The sequence below is a fragment of the Heterocephalus glaber genome, unplaced genomic scaffold (genome assembly GCF_053883595.1).
Source record: "Heterocephalus glaber isolate CG9 unplaced genomic scaffold, H.glaber_assembly_v1.0 deba00001447, whole genome shotgun sequence".
NCBI lineage: Eukaryota > Metazoa > Chordata > Mammalia > Rodentia > Bathyergidae > Heterocephalus > Heterocephalus glaber.
In genome coordinates, this window is record NW_028258299.1 from 1,714,032 (window position 1) to 1,732,981 (window position 18,950).

Consider the following 18,950-nt stretch of genomic DNA (forward strand, 5'->3'; position numbering starts at 1 on the left):
CCGTCGCCCCGCCCACTCGGGTCCGCCTGGCCCCGTCCCCGCCCCGCCCAGGAAGTGGAGGGCGCGCGGGGCGGGGCGGGAGTGGAGGTGGGCTGCTGGCGGGACACGCAGCTCCTCGGCGGCGCAGGTGAGCCCTGTGCACGAGTGAGCCGGCCGCGCAGGTGAGTCCAGTGCGGGACATGCCGCGGGGACACTCGGGGACGCGCGGCGACCCTGTCACTGCCCCCTCGCCCCTCCTGCGAGGCCCCCACTCCGGAGTCCGCGGAACTTCGCTCCCCGCCTGTGGCGGTCCGCGGGGGGCGGGGCCTTCGGGCCAGGGTTGGGCTTAGGGCGGGGAGGGGACCTGATCCGGTCACCTGGGCCTCAGCGTCCCAACCCCGTGTCCCCCACCACCGCCCCTCGGACTTGAGCCTCAGGCAGCGCCTTCCCCCCCTGCAGGGAGCTGCAGCCAGGGTTGCACACCGGAGCGCGAGGACTCTTGGGAAGGAGGTAGGGGGAGGGAGGGGCCTCGCAGGGGTTCACGTACAGCCTCCCGCACACCCCAGGTCAGCCCTGCCCCCTCTGAGGAGGGGCAAGAAGCTCCCCAAAGCCGTGCGGACCCTGCACACTGTCCTGCCTGCTCTGCCTCCGTTTCCTCATCTGTGAAACGGGAGCAGGGATTCCTTTTGAGTTCGGGTGAGGGCTTGTTCTTGGGCCTCCACACCCTACCTGAAGCCTGGGCAAGACCGAGACATCCCTGAGTCCTTGAGGTGCAGTCTGCACCAGCTAGGGTGAGGCTAGGGGTGCCCTGCTGCCCGGGCCACCTGTGGGGCCTGCTGGGTCCAGCAGGAGGGTCCCAGCGGGTCGCAGATCCTACCTGTCTGCCCTGCTGCCTGTGTCAGCTCCGGTTCAAGTGTGGCTGGGAGTAGCCTAGGGCAATTCCCTCCTCCTTGGGGCCTCTGGTCTTTATCTGTAACATGGGTGACAGGGTGGTCCCCTTGGGGGTGTGGGCTCAGCTGAGCGCAGGCGGCAGACCACACAGTCCTGTGCTCACAATGCCCACGGTCCAGATAAGAAGCCCAGCGTCAGCTCACTGCATCCCGGCTCCACCTTGCGTGGGGAAACTGAGGCCCAGAGGAGACACGGCTGGTCAGGATCCCCACCGCTCTGCTCTCCAGTAGAGGCCAAGTCGGCTGCCCCAGGACAGCAGGCTGCTCCTGTCTGCTCCAGCTCGCTGCTTAGCTGGGGTTTTGGTTTCAGTTTCTGGGTCAGTCTTGGCTGCCCAAGTGTGTGGCCTGTGGTGGCTCCGTGCTCAGGTGACCATCCGCCATCTACCGTCTGCCCCCAGCATCTGAGGGTGAGGAACCCGGCACTCCCTGCTCCCGGCTTAGGGACAGCCACCAGGTCAGGACGGGCCTGGCTGCTCACCTGGCTCGCACTGACCAGCAGTGGGACCCCGGTGGGTCGCGTTCTGCTGCTGCTTCCTCACCTGGCAGAGAGGAGGGCCTACCCTTGCCCTGCAGAGCCGGAGACACCCGAAGGTGCTGGTGGGCAGGACAGCAGGAGTCCTGTCCTGTCTGGGTAGCAGCAGGGTGCTCCTTTGGGGGCTCCCTTTGCCAGCCGAGCCTTGATGGGGCCTGGGTTTGGGAGTGTCTAGACTTAGAGACAGGAGCCGGGCACAGTAAGTGGGTGCTGCAGGCTGGCCAGGCTGAGGCGGGCACACAGGGCTCCCCTCCAGTCAGGGAACGGCGACTCAGCTCCACTCGCCCGGTGGTGTTGTTCCGTTCATTCTCTGTCATGATGCCATCCTGCGTGGGCTCGACAGCACCCCTGGCTGGAGCCACAGGATGCCGGGCCGAGTGACACTGCGTCTCCAGCTACCCTGGGGTGACGGCCCTCAGCTGAGCCGCTGGCCACCTTGCATGGAGCTGGCTAGCATGCAACTTACAAAGCCGCATTCTGCCCCCAAGTTATGTGTGACTTCAAGTCCCATTCGGGTCAGGTAGAATTACCTGCATACAAAAGCGTCATTGTGGGCCTAGCAAGGTTGGAAGGACAGTGCTGGAGCTCCGAGGCCCACCAGGGGACCGAGAAGCCGGGGTGGAAGGACAGAGCGGCCACCTCAGAGCTGCCCATGGCCCCACCAAGGGCTGTCGAGTCACAGATGCAGGGTAATGTGTGACCCAGTGACCAGGGCAGCTGGGACCAGGGGCCAGGAAACCAGAGTCCGTGGGGCACCGGAAGCCATGTGTGGGGAAGGAAGGATGAGGGCTGGAGGGCCCGAGCAGAACAGCGAAGCCCACCGGATCCCGGGCCCCAGGAGCCACGTCAGGTCCACTGGGGTCCCTCCCCGTGGTGCCTCCCACCCGCGCCCCACCGAGGGGTGTTAGCGGCAAAGAGGACGCGAATGCCGTGAGCTCCAGGGCCCTACGTGGGGAGCCTTTCCAGGCTGCCCCAAGCGGGAGCCACCCCAGAGCAGCACAGAGCTGGTGGCCTCTGTAGGGCGGCCGTGGAGGGTTCCCCTTGTGAGCAGAGGTTAGCTCCCTGCTCGGACTGCAGCCTCTGGGGGAAAACACAGAGTCAGGGTGAGACCAGGGCAGAGCCCTTGCCAACGCCAGGCATTCAACCATCGGCTCAGAATGTGAGCGCCACTGTTGGTGGGGACATGGACAGGAAGTGTCCCCACCGCTCCGTGGCTCTCAGACTTGTAGAGAGACAGAGGACCTGGCAGACAGACAGACAGACAGCCCGAAGTTCTTGCCTCCATGTGTGTCTCTGCAGGAGCTTCCTGCTCAGGGAGTCCAGGTGTCCAGGATCTGTCTAAGGGCAGATCCGCTCTGCAGCCTGGGTGGCCCTGGGGACATCCGGGCCCTCTCTGAGATACAATCACACAGAGTGTGGCCCGCTATGCCTGGAGGGCAACCACAGGGAGAGTGCTTGCTCTCAGTCCTGCCCCTCCCGTATCCCAGCAACAAGCCCAGCATCCCCTCTGCAGAGCCAGCGCTGCAGATGCACATGTGGGACGGGCTGGTCAAGCCTGCAGGACAGAAGCCTGTCCCTTGAGTGTGTGTTGGGACCCAGGGCCACCCACCAGCAGCACGCCTCCTGCCTAAACAAGCAGGCCCCATGGGACCCGGGCAGAGGAGGAATGCGTGTGAAGGAGCCAACTCCATCGGCCAGCCAGCAGGGGAAACTCGTTTACAGGAAAATAACACCCTTGTCTTCTAAGTTGAAGGAAGATGTTGCATCCACAAAACAAGAACAGGGTGCTGTGAACAAAGAGTAACAGGAGGGCATGAGAGAGCTCTTGGTAGGACATGAAAATGACAAGAAAATTTTGGTGGAGAGACTGGAAGATGAAGCGGAGGGACTATCCCAGAAGGACAGCAGAGGGATGGGAAAAGTGGAAGAGGAAAGGTAAGAAATGAGGAGAAAATGTCAGAGGTTGTATCGCTCATTCATGGGTGTTTCCGATAGAGAAGAGAATGGGAGAAATCACCTCACGAGTGCTAAGCTGCACTCGGACTGGAAAGCCAGGAGCAAGCAGAGGCGAAGTCCCACCGGACACATAGCTCAGTAACCCTGTGCAGGGCTGGGCATGACCCAAGAGGGGTTGAGGGGTCCAGTGCCCCTCAGGACACAGCAGATGGGAGACGCTGCGTCGGGAGTCTGGGAGGAAGTCTCCGCTGGCACCTCTGCACCCAGACTGGTGACCAGGCAAGGGAGAGGTGGAGAAAACATCCAGGCCATTGAAAATCTGCCTCCCACGCTGGCTGCTTCTGGGGACAGTTCCGGGGTGCATTTCAGAGCTGCTGGGAGGAGGCTGGGCCAGCTGAGCACCTGCCCCGGAAGTTAGTGAAGTGAGGAGCCTGGTCGCCTGGACTGGAGAGCAGGGAAGGAGGCCCGGGGTCCTGGGCCGAGGCCTGCAGAGCCCTGCCAGGCCCTCCCAGAAGTGCGTGCAGCACTCTGGAGCCCAGCGCAGGTAGGGACACTGGATGCAGGAGGATTGGCAGGGGAGGAAATCATTAACAGAGGCAGGCCGGCTCCTGTGCCCAGCGAGCAGTGTGGGCCAAGTCTTTGTTGGGGAGACAGCGGGATACTGCAGTGGTGGCCTCCGGGGTCGGGCCAGTGCAGGGGACACCTGATAGGCAATTTAGGCCTCTCTGGGTGCTGCTTGGGGTTCCCAACCACACGTGTGCACGTGGGTCTCTAACAGCTAACAAGTGCATGCAGTGGAGCTTGGGTCACCCAACACTCCCAGGAGCCCTGCTTCAGTGCCCACACCCCTCAGGGCACCGCCCCTCTGGAGGCCCTGGGTCCCGGGCAGGAGGTGCCCCAGGCCTGTGGGTGTGGCTGGCAACCGAGGTCACGCCTAGCTGTGGCTCACCCGACAGGTTCCCCTTTGGGCACCTTCAGGACTTTGCCCCTGCCGGAGACCTGGCTGCCCGCCTTGCTGCCTGCAGGACACTGACTCAGAGGAGGCTGGCGGACATGGCTTGGTGGGGCCGGCACCGTGGGCCCTGCGGGCCGCTGCTCCCGTAACCCCACAGAATGCCCCAGGGTGGACAGGCTGAGAGGCTGCTCAGGGGTGTGGTGTCCCCCCGCCCCACCCTGGGGTGCCAGCTTCTTGGTGTGCATACAGCCTAACTTCTAAGTGAACTAAGTGAACCGGTTTCTCTCCAGGACTGTAAGCGCAGACAGGCTAAGGCGGGTGTGTGACCTAGGGCGGCCAGGCCTGGCTCACATCACTGTCACCGCCACAGACTGACAGACATGGCCTGGCCTGGGGGAGGCCTGGTGTGGCCGCCTGTGAATTGGAATGTCCTCAGGAATGTGTCCTCAGGAATGTGCCTCCCCTGGGGGGTGTCAGGCCTGGGAGTCTCACCCGCAGGAGTCTCCTTCCCTATATCCGAGGTCCTGGGTGAGCTTGGTGGCCAGCCCTGTCCCTCCCTGGGCTCCTGAATGGACACAGGCACCAGGCCTGGCAAGCCCACCTGGTGGCTCTTCAGCAAGCGGTGCTCTCCCCGGGCCCAGGTAACCCTAATCCCAGAGGCCTGGCTGCCGCCTGGTGTGGATCCTCAGAGCTTTCTGAAGATGATGGAACCGTGTTAGGATTGAAACTGACTGCTGTGGAGTTAATTAACTGTGTTTTCGAGTTTGAATTTTTCCTCTTAATTTTTAAGAGACCCTTTTATGACTTGATCTTGCTCATATATCAGTGTATTTGTAGGTTTACTGGATTTTGTTTTTAGGGAGTGGGGTGGTAATTGCTTACCTTTCTTGGTGAAGTTGGCTCCGGTATGGCTCTTCAGTAGACCGGGTGGATCTTTAGCTTCAGGTCCGTAGCAGAATGCTGTTGTCGGCACAATTATTGTGTGTGATGAGACTGGAAGCATGGGTTTGGGTTTGTACCTGCATCTTTGGATTTGCACATTTGGTTACGGAGACTTGGAGGTCCTAGTTGGCTTCAGTCACGTGTGTCTGCTTTTAGGTGACTTCATCAGCTGTGGTCTCTTTGGGTTTGTGGTTCAATTTAGAGTTGTGTTAAACTCATGTTTTGCATTTGACTTCCTTTTCCATTAGCCTGAAGGTAACTGTTTGATTTTTGAACTCTGGGATCTTAGCGGGAAGTGGGATCCAGGGGGACGTCGTCCTGTCCCAGTGCTGAGCCGGGCGGGGCCTCATCCTGACCCGGGCAGGGGCTGGAGCCTTGGTTTCCCAGCTGAGGAACAGGCCCCTCTCCCAAGGTTCCAGTCCTTTCATTGCAGTCAGGGTCTGGGTAGGTGCAAGGCTGCTGGGGTGGAAGTCACTTTTCTCCCTGCCCCCTGGGAGCCTCGGGAGGCCCCTCAGTGCAGCTCAGCGCACCCTGTCACTGCCCGGTGACCCTGGGTCACTTCACGGCGCCCCCTGGGGGCGGGTAGCCTCTCCTGTGCCCGGTTGACAGATCTGGGCGCTGGGATAGGTGGTGTCCCTCGCTCATTGAGAACATCCAGTGCCCAGGTCCCCGACAAGTGCGCGGACCTAGCGTGTGCAAGGCCCCCGCTGGCTGGGTGTGCACGCACTGTCACAGCCCAGAGTGCCTCCAGAGAGACCGCTGTCCTGGCGCCTCAGCCCCAGCTGGCTGGAGCTTCATCGGCATGTGCTGTGGTCACGCAGCAGGGCAGGGCGCCCCGGTGCATCACGTACCAAGCCGAGCGTCTGCCCAGAGGGACTCATGTCCACTCGAACCGCATCTCTCCTCCTGGCCGAAGCCAGGCTTGGGGCTGCACTGACCCCAGGGGACAGAAGTGGCCATCGTGCTGGAAGGAGGAAGGTGGCCGTGTTGGGGACCCGTACTGGGGCAGCAGCACTGCAGGGCTGCAGGACAGCAGATGGGGCACCAGCTGCCAGGGGGCAGGGCGGAGCACGCAGGGCCGTATGTGCCAGTGCTGGGTGTGGAGCTCCGGCCCTGCACCAGAGAGGGCATCCTGGGGCTGTGGCTCGGGTCGAGCTCAGCCGGCACCTGTGTCCCTGGCAGCCCTCATAGCCATGCGGCAGCAGGGGTCTGGGCTCAGGCTGGTGGCCTCGAGGCCTCACACAGGTCAGAAGCCCCACTCGGAGTCAGAAATTGGAAAGTCCGAGCATGTTCCCTGCCCTGGGGAGGTCTTGTGGCCGTGGGAGGAGTGGACGGGCCTGGGCTCACATCCGGCTCTGCATCATCCTGTGCGGTGTCCCTGGCCAGTCCCGGGCCTCTGCCAGCCTGTGCCTCCTGGGAGTGATGGTTGGGGCACGTTCAGTGAGGCAGAGCTGTGGTCCCTGCCGTCACCTGATGCCATGGCCGGAAAGGTCCCCAGGACAGCACCAGGTGTCTGGGCCCCAGTGAGGGACCGAGCCAGGGTCCCAGAGCCCAGGCTCCCAGACAGCCCTGCCTGCCCAGGGCCAAGACTTGCTGGGTGCTGCCCTCAGAGGAAGCTGGGTGACCTCCGAGGTCCAACTCGACTCCGTCTGCTCCCGCCGGGGCCCTCTGAGCTCAGGGACCTGCACCTGCCCGGGTCCTGGCAGGGACGCGCCTTGGTCCTCAGATGAGCCACGAGCAGGTGCCGGGCCGTCCCTGGGCGACTCTTGGTGACCAGGGCTGTGTGCACCACACCCTAGGACCTGTCCCGGGCCCATCTGCCCCTTGGGAGATGCTCAGGCGCAGGAGGGTGTGGGCCTGGAGGCCCCGGGAGGCGCCCCTGCTGCGCCTTCCTCACCTCTGTCCATCCTTCACCCCAGGCACCTCGGCGCCCAGCATGTCCCAGCGGCCCTCAGACAGCTCCTTGGAGGAGAGGCTGCTGGAAAACCGCTTCCACTCGGAGCTGCAGCTGGATGCCAACGGCAGTCCCTCGTCCAAGCTCCCCATCGTCCGGGGCTCCCTGCGCTCCAGGAGCCATGCCGCCTTCGAGCCGGAGGCCCTGGCGCCCCCACCGTCACCCGCAGAGGACAGGGAGCCACGGGGCATCATCCTGAGCACACAGAGCCCTGCAGCCCTCAAGATGGGCGCTCAGCAGCTCATCCCCCGGAGCCTGGCTGTGGCCAGCAAGGCCAAGACCCCCACCCGCCACCAGAGCTTCGGGGCAGCCGTGCTCAGCAGGGAGGCTGCGCGGCGGGAGCCCCAGCTCCTCTCGGCCCCCAGCTTCTCCTTGGACGACCTGGGCGTGAACGTGAGCCCTGAGGGGACCCTGAAGCGAAACCTGCGGACCCAGTCTTACCGCGCGGCCATGAAGGCGCTGGGGTCCCCGTGCAGCAAGGGGGACTCCAGCCAGCTCAGCCCCAAACTCCAGGCTCTGGCTGAGGAGCCCAGCCAGCCCCCCACCCAGTGCCCAGCCAAAAGCAAGGTAGGGGCCTCGCCCGGCCAGGCCAGGACCCAGGGTCCCCAGCCCATAGGTGGGCACCAAGTCGCCGTACCCCGCACTGGGGGACAGACCTTTGCTGTGGGCCCCAGGCCGGCCGGGGGCGGTGAGGCTCTCAGGGCCTCGTGCTGTTTGCTCTGCTTCCTGGTCACTGTCCCGTCCGCTCCTGCCTGGTTCCCTGTGGTCCCCCCATCCCGTCCAGCCAGGGAATCCCTGCTGGACCAGCCTTGGGAACCTGGGCTCCTCCCCACGCATGGCAGGCGTCCCACAGCAGGCTGTTGGTATCATTGAAAGCTCTAAAACATTCGCCTTCACGGGACTAGGGACTCTGCGTGGGTGTCCGTGGGTGCCTGAGGGCGCAGGGGCCTTGCACCTGTGTGGCTCCGCCAGTTCCTGAGCCTGCCTGAGCTCAGCTTCCCACGTGCACATAGAGAGGGCAGCTGTCCTGCCACCACGGTGCCCTCAACAGAAAGCAGCCTCGGGCAGAGCCAGGTGGGGAGTCTGGGAAGGGCGCCCTGGCTCTGCACCCCCACCCCAGCCTCTTGTTTCCTGGCTTCCCGTCATGGAGAGGCGTGACCACTGCCAGGGTGACAGCCACCAGCATGCAGGGGCTGATGGTGGCGGAGGCAGATCCCCTGCCCCCAGGGCCAGCACTGCCCTGGACCACAGCTCCTGCCATGGCTGCCTAGGAGGCCCAGACCCCAGAACCTGGCGGACCACTACTGCAGGTTCCCTGCCCGGGACTGGTGTGGCCCTGAGGCTCTGTACCCCAAGGGTCCTGCAGAGGACTCAATCCTGAGCCCAGAACCCTTTCCTGAGGGCCCTAGGTGGGCCCGAGCTGGGTGCCAAGCTGAGCCGCGTGCAGAGAGCTCCAGGGCAGAGGGCTGCACAGCGGGAGGGAGGGTGGAAGCGGAGCCAGGAGGGTGGAGGGAGCAGGCCTGGGAGTCCACACCTTCCCAGCCAGTGGGGAGTTTTCAGGCCCCAACTGGTTCTGAGAACTGACCCTGCCTTCCTGGAGCCAGCACACCTGCGTGGCTCCTGGGTCCCAGCCAAGAAGGGGGGTTCCCCAAGAGCTCTGCCCCCAGTTGCCTCTGCCCTTCCCCTCCTCCAGCTTCTGGGGGCCCTGACCAGTGCTAGGGCCCAGATGGTAAACAGCCCAACCTTTCCCTTCCTGGACCCCCAAGGGGACCTGGGGTCGCCGCAGGCCCCACCCCCTACCCCAGTCCCCCTCTGCCGAGCGCACTGCCCACCTCAGCCTCCCCCAGGTCCACCCATAACTCCTGGTGCCGGGGGCTCCAATCTCCTGCGCCTCCCCTATGGTCTCCAGCCTTTCCTCCAGGCAGCGCCCTGGACCTGCACCACCCCACCTGTCCTGGCCTCTGCTTGGCAGCCCTGGGGCCCTCTTGAGGTTCGTTGCGCACCTGGGTGTGCAGGCAAAGCCCCCCTACTGGGCGTGGCCTCCCACATCTGCCGTGAGGTCTGTGGACCCCCAGAGTGACACACTCGCAGCAGACCCGCACCCCGCCAGCCCCGACGGCTGATGTTTCTGTCTCCTTTGTCCAGAGGACACTGGGCCGGAAGCGTGCACACAAGGGCTCCTTCAAGGACGGTGAGAGGCTGGGGCCCCACAGGTAGGGTCTGGGAGTGGCTCAGGATGGAGGATGGGCTCCATGGGGTCCTCCAGGGCCTGATCTGACCATGCGGCTCCAACATCTCAAGTCCAGGCAGCTCCCTGGACTCGCATGCAACCCCACGGGCAGGGGACACAGAGCCCCCAAGAGGGGCCACGGCCAGGTCAGGGCGCAGGCCCGGGATTTGCAGATGGCCATGCCGCCTGCTCTGCGTGGAGTCGTCCAGGCCCAGGAGCGGGGCTCAGCCTTCTCTGATAGTCCAGGGGAAAACTCTCCCAGGAGAGGGGCGGGGTGACCCTAGGTGCCAGGGCGAGGTCGGTAGTAGCCACTAGCCTGTGGGCAGGATCGTGGGGTGGCACCCAGCACCCATGGCTGAGCCTCCTTCCCCTGCGGGTACTGCTGGCACACAGGGCTCAGGTTCGTCCTTCGCCTGGCCTGGAGGTGCCACATTCTGCACTGTGCTGCTGCCACTGGCCCCACAGGGCCACGGGAGCCGCCAGCCAGTGGGCAGCCTGCCAGGGCCCTGCACAGCCTGATGCTCTGGGGGGCCCTGGGGAGGGTTTATGCCCCTTTGAGCCCCCTGGCAGACAGGTGCCTCTGCTCCTCTCCGCAGACCCCGGATTCTACCAGGAGATCCGGGAGCGGGGCCTGAACACCAGCCACGAGTCTGATGATGACATGCTCGACGAAGCCCCTGGCCCCGATGGGACCCAGAGGGTGGACACCTCCATCGTGGTCAAGAGCTACCGGCCCGCCCAGGTCACCTGGAGCCAGCTCCCTGAGGTAGGCCAGGAGGGGCGACCTTCCCAGCCACGGTGACCCTGTCCTCACAGGGAGGCGGGCTGCTTTCTGGGCACCCCCATGTGTGCCCTGGGCTGCCCTTTGCTGTGGGCTGGCTGGGCACTGTCGGTGGCGCTAGCAGGGGACACAGTTAGGGACATGTTTGCTCTCACCATGTGTGTGACAGGCATCCGTGCCCTCGCTGACCAGCCAGGTGCTTCCCAGTGCAGCCCCAACCCTGGGAGAGGCTGGGGTTCTGAGAGAGGGGGGTGTAGGGGTGAGAGCTGGGCCAGGCCTTGGCTTCTGCACAAGCTGTGCGCCAGGGCAAAGCTCCTGTTGCTCCTACGCCTGACAGCGAGGTGCCCCTGCCCTGCAGGTGGGCCCCAGTGGAGAGCAGTCAGGCGGATGTGCAGCTGCTGGGGCACACTCGTGACCCTGTGCCCTGAGGGTTGTGGGTGTGACAGGCGGCTAGCAGGGTGGGCCTGGTGTCCCCTTCATCTCCCTACAGTGGGGCTCCCCGTCTGTCACCCCAGGGGGGATGAGGGACCCTCTGTGCTATGCCGGAAGCCAGGCAAGGAGGAAGGCCCAGTGAGGGCAGTCGCTTCCCGAGGAGAAGCCAGAACGTGTGTTTGTCCCCTGCTCGGATGGGCCTGGCACACTGTACCCCAGCAAGGCTGCCAGATGCTCAGATCCAGCCGCCGGGGCCTGCGAAGAAGGCCTGAGGCCCCACCTGGCACCCTTCCGCCCAGCCCAGTCGGGAGGAGGCCATGGGGCAGCAGCAGGCGCCGAGGCAGTGCAGCCTAGCTGCTCCGTCGGAACGAGGCATGCTGAGACTCCGGGGAGCCCTGCTGCAGCCAAGGCAGCCGCTGGCCATTGCCCAAGGGGACGGAGAGGAGGGCAGTGGTGCCACACTGCTCAGTGTCTGTCCCTTCCCCAGCAAGGCTCTGTACCGCCAACTGCGGGCGGGTCTGAGCCATGCCTTCTCCCCTGCCCTGCGGCTCCCGGGGTGGGCTTGCTCCCCACCCACCCACCCAGGGCAGACTTTTGGGACAGGAGCCACCCCAGATGGCCCAACCCTCAGATGCTCCCACTCTTCCTGGGCCCCCCAGGAGGCTCCCAGAGAGGGAGGCGGGGCAAAGAGACCCGGCCAGCTGACATCTAAGGTCACGGAGCTGTGCACAGGTGGCCGCAGGTGCTCTGCCCAAGCTCCGGCTCCTCGGGCCTGTCTGTCCCTACATTGGCTCTGGTGCAAGGAGGACAGAAGTGGGCACTTTGGTTCCCCTCAGGATGTGGGGTGTGATCGGGCCTGTGCCTCCTCAGGTGGTGGAGTCGGGCGTCTTGGGGAAGCTATGCACCGAGGAACGCAAGCGGCAGGAGGTGAGGCCGTGGCGATGCCACAGCTCGTGCCCCATGGCTTCCTCCCCGTGCGCGGCTTCCCCGGGGCCAGACACTGTCCGAGCCCCTCCTGTCCCCTCATGGGCCCGGGGCGGGCAGCCTTGGGGGACCCACCTCTCCTCAGACTGCAGTTCCTGCAGCTCTTACATGGCAGCCACGGCCAGCTAGGGGCGTGGGCCACTGACCGGGGCAGCCGTCCTGGGCTCCAGCTGGCCGAGCCCCGCCTGCCCCTGCCTCCTGGACCATCCCCGCTGTTTGAGCAACGTCACGGCACACACACAGCCGGCCTCTCCGGCGCAGGCTCACTGGCTGCCCCCACAGGCCATCTTCGAGATCCTCACGTCCGAGTTCTCCTACCTGCACAGCCTGGGCATCCTGGTGGCTGAGTTCCTGCAGTCCCCAGAGCTGCGGGCCACCATGACGCAGATGGAGCACCACCACCTCTTCTCCAACATCCAGGACGTCCTGGCTGCCAGTAAGAGGTGAGCAGTGAGGAGCCCACCGCCGCTGGGTACCGGGCCTGCGCTTCTCGGCAGGCTGCCCGGAAGTCCCCTCGTCCTGGCTGGCTGCACAACTGCACTGGCAGAGCCCCAGTCTGCATCTGTGCTGGGATGGTCGGAGCAGCTGCCGGCTGGGAGGAGGTTGGGTGACAGCCTCTAAGGCCCTGGAGGCACCAGGAGCCAGCCCTGGGGACAGGCTGAGCACCGGGATGGCGGGCATCTGGACTTCCATGAGCACCACGGGGTTGGTCACAGAGGGCCGCGTGGCGCAGGCAGTGGTGCTCAGGGCGCTCCCCCCGGGAGGCAGCCCACCTTGCAGCCGGGCCGGGTTCTGCCGTGTCCGTGGCCAGCTGGGCCCCTGTTGCAGGACCTCAAGGAGCGGGAGGGGCTGGCACGCAGGTGTGGGCCTGGGCGTGTGTGTCTGTGCCTGTGTGTGCTGAACCCCAGAAAGGCACAGCCTGGGTGGCTTCTGTACCCCAGGAGACCCAGCGCCTCCCAGGCCGGACCCTCAGCCTCATTGTTGACCCCAGGGCTGGTGTGGGGGCCGGGAGGCCTGCTGGGGTTGGTGAGAGGAACCAATTGTGCGGTACCCACTGGGGCCTCGACAGCCAAGGCTGCGGGCTCTTTTCTGTCGGAATCAGCTGGCCGAGGCCCACCCAGTCTGCTGCCTATGGGGCCCCCAGAATTCCAGGGAAGAGGCACCCGATAGGGAGCGTGCCTGGAGGCAGGCAGCACGCCCTTGTCCTTCAGGGCCCAGGCGCAGCCTCTCCGTGGGCTGCTGCCAGCTTGGCTCAGTCCCTGCAGTGTGTGTGCGTGTGCGTCTGCACGGACGCATGTGTGTGTCACACGTACGCCCTCCATGCCCAGGTTCTTCGAGGACCTGGAGCAGCGGCACCAGGCGCAGGTGTGCGTGGAGGACATCAGTGACATCCTGGAGGAGCACGCGGAGAGGCACTTCCACCCCTACGTGGCCTACTGCTCCAACGAGGTCTACCAGCAGCGCACACTGCAGAGGCTGACGTGAGCGGCCCTCACTTGCCAACCAGCTGCGTGCGGCCTGCCAGGCCCCGCACAGCTGGGCACAGCCACGCCCTCTCCCGCAGGAACAGCAATGCCGCCTTCCGCGAGGCCCTGCGGAACATCGAGAGGCGGCCGGCGTGCGGGGGGCTGCCCATGATCTCCTTCCTGATCCTGCCCATGCAGCGGGTGACCAGGCTGCCCCTCCTGACTGATGTGAGTACGAGGGTCCCAGGAGTGGCCGCCGCCCCCAGGATGGACAGCCCGCAGGCCACGTGTCCCCCTTGCGCTGTGCGCACCTCGGCTCTGTGGAGAGTTGCAATGACCATTTTCAGGCAGTGTGAGTAACAGGGTCGCTGTGGGGCTGGCACCTTGGGTGCCCTCCCCGCAGAGCACACGCAGGCACCCTCGGGCACTGCGTAGACACACACGTGCACACCTACGCACAGTTGCCATGACAGCAGCCTGGCTGAGGCAGTGGAGGCTCAGGATGTGAGGCTCAGGGAGGTGCAGCCCAACTGCATACAGCCTCGGACTTCTGGCCCTGGAGCTCTAGAAATGGAGTCCCTGGGTCTCTACTGGCCACTCCTCAGCTCGGCCTGGCCGAGCCCCTGGGGGTGCAGAGGCCGTCCGGGGGCCGTGTGCACAGTGGCGCAGCAGGAACTGTCTACCTGGGCCAGGGCCTGGAACTGTGGGGAGCCCTGCCCCATGCAGGCCTCCAGGAGACCCGGTCCCTCACAGCTGCTGTCTCCTCCAGACCCTCTGTCTCAAGTCCCAGGGCCACCCCGAAAGGTACAAGGCTGCCAGCCACGCCCTGAAGGCCATCAGCAAGGTGAGGTGGGGCAGGGCCGGAGGGGAGCCCCAGCCCCAGCCCCAGTCTGGCCCAGGTTCCTCCCCAGTTCTTCCTCCGGCCCTGTCCTAGGTCCTGGCCCCCTCTGTGGCCCGGACAGTAGGATAGGGCTGGGGAGACAGGCCTGCCGCCAGTGGTGCCCTGCACAACCAGTGCACCCACGGCAAGGCTGGGACCAGGACGGCAGGCAACGGGGGCACAGGGAGCAGGGCCCCCCTACACCTCATCCCTTGCCCCTGCCGCTGGCCCGGCCCTGCAGCTGGTGAGGCAGTGTAACGAGGGGGCGCACACCATGGAGCGCACGGAGCAGATGTACATGCTGCAGACACAGCTGGACTTCAGCAAGGTCAAGGTGGGTGGCCGCCCCGCGCCATGCCCCTGCTGTCCTGGAGCTCGCATCAGCCTGCAGGCCTGAGGATGAGGAGCCCCCAGGTGCCCACCCTGGGTGGCTGTGCCTTTGGTCCCTCCTGGCCTCGGTTTCCCCTGTGAGAGCAGCCCCCTCGCACGCTGCTGTGCCCGAGGCTGGTGGTGGATGGGCCGGGAGTGGGCACGGGGGGCAGAGGCCCTGGCTGGGTGGTGCTGGGCTCAGAGCTGGCGGTGGGCATCACGGAGCACGCGAGGGGCACAGGTGGGTGCAGCTGGACTGCCGGCCCAGCCGTAGGCTCTTCCCTCCCCCACCCTGTGGCCTGGCCGAGCTCCAGGGCGGGGCTCAGGACTGGGCGACTGAACAGCCTTCACTGAAGGCCCAGGCACAACTCCCCTGGTGCCGTCCAGCCCTCGTGGTTACCCACTGGGTCCTGGGAGACCTGCCCACCTGCCCTCTGTCCCCAGTCCTTCCCGCTGATCTCCGCCTCCCGCTGGCTGCTGAAGCGTGGCGAGCTCTTCCTGGTGGAGGAAGCCGGGCTGTTTAGGAAAATTGCCAGCCGGCCCACCTGTTACCTGTTCCTGTTCAACGATGTCCTGATCATCACCAAGAAGAAGAGGTGGGCAGGGGCTGCCAGCCTCGGGCAGGGGTGCCAGTGTCTGTGGTACATGCAACACAGAGTGGCTGCACGGCTCCTGCTGCCAGCCCGACTCCCTCAGGCCACGGGGACCAGGAAGCGCGAAGCCTCTGTCTCCGGGCGCCAGGCCTGGGATGAGCTCTCGGGAGCGTGGTGAAGGGAGCCCACTGAACCCCGTGTCCCCACAGCGAGGACAGCTACGCGGTGCAGGACTATGGCCAGCTGGACCACGTCCAGGTCCGGAAGCTGGAGCCCTCGGAGCCGTATCTGCCAGGGGGTGGCAACCGCAGCTCCTCCGTGCCCCACCCCTTCCGGGTGACCCTGCTGCGGAACAGCGAGGGCCGCCAGGAGCAGGTCCTGCTGTCCTCAGACTCTGCGTAAGAGGAAGGGACCCCAGGGGGTGGCCGGGCCACGCGGGTACGGGCTCAGGGAAGGCAGGTGGGTGTTCCTCCGCACGTGTCTGAGCAGCTGCTATGCCAGGCGCTGCTGCAGGCTCAGAGGCCAAGCGCTGCCCGAGCAGCCTGTCCTCATGGTGCCTGTGTTCCCAGAGGGGACACGAACTGTCCCGTGACCGCGAGGAGGGGAAAACCAGCAGAGGCAGGCGTGGGGGGGGTTGGTGAGGAAACCTCATTCTCGACCGAGTGATACTCTGTTCACCCTGCGCAGGGAGTGAGGCTGTGGACTCAAGGAGGGGTACTCTGCAGGGCCACAGCCATGCAGAGGTCCTGGGGCAGCAGGGTGCAAGGCAAGGGCTGGAGCACAGGAATGCAGGGACAGTGGGGCAGGTCGGACCAGGGGGGGCACAGCAAGGAGAACAGCGCTGGCCCAGGTGGGGCTCTTGGACGCCACGAAAGGGAGGAAGGAGGCCTTGCTCATGCTCTCTCTGGCCCCCAGGAGCGACCGAGCACGGTGGATCACAGCGCTCACCTACCAGGAGAGCCAGTGGCAGGGCCCCACCGACAAAGGCGGTGAGTGTGGGTGCCGGCCTGGGCCGCGCGTGTCCACCTGCGCTGGGCCCTGCCTGGCCTGGGCGCTCACACACCGCCTCCCCAGAGCTGCCCCAGGTGGAGGTCACCAAGGCCTACCTGGCCAAGCAGGCGGACGAGATCTCGCTGCAGCAGGCTGACGTGGTGCTGGTCATGGAGGAGGAGGACGGTGAGCGCGAGGCGGGGTCGGCCCTGAGGGCCTGGGCGCTGGTGTCCCCAGGAGCAGCCCCCGGGAGCTGGGGTGCAGCCCACCTCACGGCCTGGGCCCCGCAGGGTGGCTGCACGGAGAGCGGCTCCGGGATGGCGAGGTGGGCTGGTTCCCCGAGGACGTGGCCCGCCGCATCACCAGCCCCGTGGCCGTGGAGGACAACGTGCGCCGCATGGAGCGGCTGCGGGTGGAGACCAACGTGTAGCACACGGCTGGAGAGCCAGCTGCGGGGCACAGCCTTGCGGGTCCGGAGCACGCAGTGGGGAGGAGGCGCTGCCCTCCGGGCGAGTCCTGGGCTCTGCGGTCTACAGTCTCCCCAGGCCACATCCCAGCAGGAGCCCGGCCCCGCCCAGGGGCGCCCATGGCAGCGGCTCGAGGCTGACGGGGACGAAGGACCGAGGCGGCCCTCTCCCCATAAACTTCCTGCCCCAAGGGACGAGAAGGCCCTCAAGTACCCAGTGGTGCCCACATTCTGATCTGGGCCACGGGAGGGAGGGGAGGGACGTGTGGTGCCAGTGGGGTGATCTCAATTCAGAGCTTTTAAGCAACATTAAAGTATTTCTTTAAAACTTGGGTCTCTATGGCAAATCTGAGCCCGAGCAAGGGCCACAGCCACGTGACCCCATGAAGTGCCCAGGGTGCCACGGGCTGGGACTGGCCCCTGCATGGCTGCTCCGTGCTGCTCCCTGGCTCTGGCCCATTGCCCACTGGCCAGAGCATTGCGGGCAAAGCCCTGCCCACACAGCAAGGGACCAGGTGGCCAGAGCTGGGCCTTGAAGGGCTGGGCCTGGCCATGGGGACTTTGAGGCCCCTCTGGATGGCCCTAGAGCTGGATGTGGCCTCCGTCACCCCTGCCTCCCCCTCCCAGTCAGGACGAGGAAGAACAGGTCTCCACCCCGGCTGCCTGTGCTGAGCCCCCTGGCCCGGGACAGTGCTGTTGGGGTGAGGGTCCCCAGCACACGCTGGAGAACCTGCCCTGATCCCGGCCCAGCTTCTGAGAGTCGGGGTGCGTCTTCCCAGGCACTGCTGGGCAGTAGGGTGGCCAGGGACCAGGTCTCGCAGGGGCGCTGCACCAGGAGGGCCACCGTGGCCTTGGGCGGGACAAGGGCCGAGTCTGGAGCAGCCTGGGCAGGGGTCTGGTCAGTGGCTGCCTCTCGGGATGGCACGGTCGGGAGTGGGGTCACTGGAGATGGGGCGCAGCCCCTCCGAGCCCCACACATGGACAGTGGGGCCTCGACTCCCACTCTGAGCTGGGCTAATCCCGCCCTTCCCAGGATGATGGGCGGGGCTGATGAGTGGTGCTCACGTGCTCGCGCGGCAGGCAGACGGCACTGGCTGGCCAACGCTGCGGCCCTGTTGCCACCTGCTTCTCATCCCTGTACCCTGCCCGGAAGGCCAGGGTCCAGGAGGGGCAGGGTCAGTCCGGAGGGCAGCCCAGCCCCACCCGGTGCACAGCGGCTGTTACAGCTGTGCCTAGCTGGCCCCAAAGCCTCATAGTCTTAGGTGGGCTTCTCCAGAGCTGGCTGGATCTGGAGCACGTGACTGATTCATGGTGCAATGCTAGGATCAAGGGTGGTTTGATTGGTTTGGCATCAACCTAATCCCAGCAACCCGGATACAATAGAAGGGACAGAAGGGGCTTGTCAGGTCCCTTGCTCTCTCATTCCTTTCGCTGTCTTCCACCACCATGAACTGTTTCTCCTCTGCCCTGCCTCCCTGCCGTGGAGCCAGCCGAGTAGGGACTGAAACCTCCAAACTGTGAGCCAAATAAACCTTTCGTCCTTAACTTTGGGTGTCGGGTATTTTGTCACAGCAAGGAGAGAAAAGTAACTGAGGCCACCGCAGAGTGGGCTTGGGGGGCTGTGACGCCGGGGACCTGACTCGACCTGCCTTCACATGTGTCCTGGGGCAGGCGGCTCGGTTTAATCTGCAAGTGGTGAAAGCAGCTGCAGCCCCAGTGAGGCCCAGCACAGTCGGCCTGGAGCGGGGACAGCCCAAGGCCAGCAGAGAGGCCGCTGGAGGACAGCTGGGGAGACCTCCGGGCGCTGGGTCACTGGGGACAGCCCGGATGGGAAGTGTCCCCTGCCTGGCCCACTGGGGCCCTCCCACCTCCCCAGCTGGGGTGTCCTATGGTGACTACGACCTCTTCTCACTCAGACGCGTCTGACCTCCATCCGTGCTCTGTGGCTGGTGTCTGGGGGCCACTTCTCTGCTCCCCAATAACGGGGTTGCAGCGATGAAGGGGGATGATTCTGCCACCCCTATGTGGTCAGACTGGTCTCAGCTGGGCCTGTGCAGCCGCCCCTCCTCCTGTCCAGCTGCGTGGCTGGGGCAAGTCCCTGGCTGTAAGGACCCTCCTGTTGCAGATGGGGAAACTGAGGCCCAAAGGCACTCTACCCACGTCTGGGGCCCATGGAGGCTTCTAATGACATCAGCCAAAGCCAGTGAGGCCATGCCCTGGGCAGACCCAGGTTGGGCCAGACAGAGGCGCCTGTGGGGGACTGCAGTGAACCCTCCCCAAGGCCACATGGGGGGACCCTGCAGCCAGAGCAGCAAGACAGGCTGTGGGCCTGAGCGCCCAGGGTCCAGCAGCCAGAGGAGCAGGCCAGGGAGCAGGAAGCAGGGAACAGGGCTGGGGTGGCCAGGCAAGGCCAGGGACTCTTGGCCTGTCCTTCAGCTGGGGGCCCTGTGGGGCTCATCACAGCCTCAGTGGCCACTCTCCTGACCTCACC

General features: G+C 65.3%; 1 protein-coding gene across 4 annotated transcripts; it reads left to right on the plus strand.

Annotated features, from left to right (window-relative positions):
- The first annotated feature begins 49 nt into the window (after positions 1–49).
- Arhgef16 (Rho guanine nucleotide exchange factor 16) lies at positions 50–18,004 on the plus strand. Of its 4 annotated transcripts, none has more exons than XM_013065153.3 (15): positions 50–161; positions 7,234–7,835; positions 9,414–9,459; positions 10,095–10,264; positions 11,582–11,638; positions 11,978–12,138; positions 13,024–13,176; positions 13,260–13,389; positions 13,931–14,005; positions 14,283–14,375; positions 14,855–15,006; positions 15,213–15,401; positions 15,919–15,992; positions 16,078–16,179; positions 16,284–18,004. In XM_013065153.3, the coding sequence occupies exons 2-15, from the start codon at positions 7,251–7,253 to the stop codon at positions 16,421–16,423; spliced, it is 2,127 nt and encodes a 708-aa protein (XP_012920607.2). In that variant the 5' UTR covers positions 50–161; positions 7,234–7,250; the 3' UTR covers positions 16,424–18,004. The 4 variants fall into 4 exon arrangements, with proteins under 4 accessions (XP_012920607.2, XP_012920610.2, XP_012920608.2 ...); XM_013065156.3 differs by lacking the exon at positions 50–161 and adding an exon at positions 383–489; XM_013065154.3 differs by lacking the exon at positions 50–161 and adding an exon at positions 3,827–3,961.
- Positions 18,005–18,950: the final 946 nt, after the last annotated feature.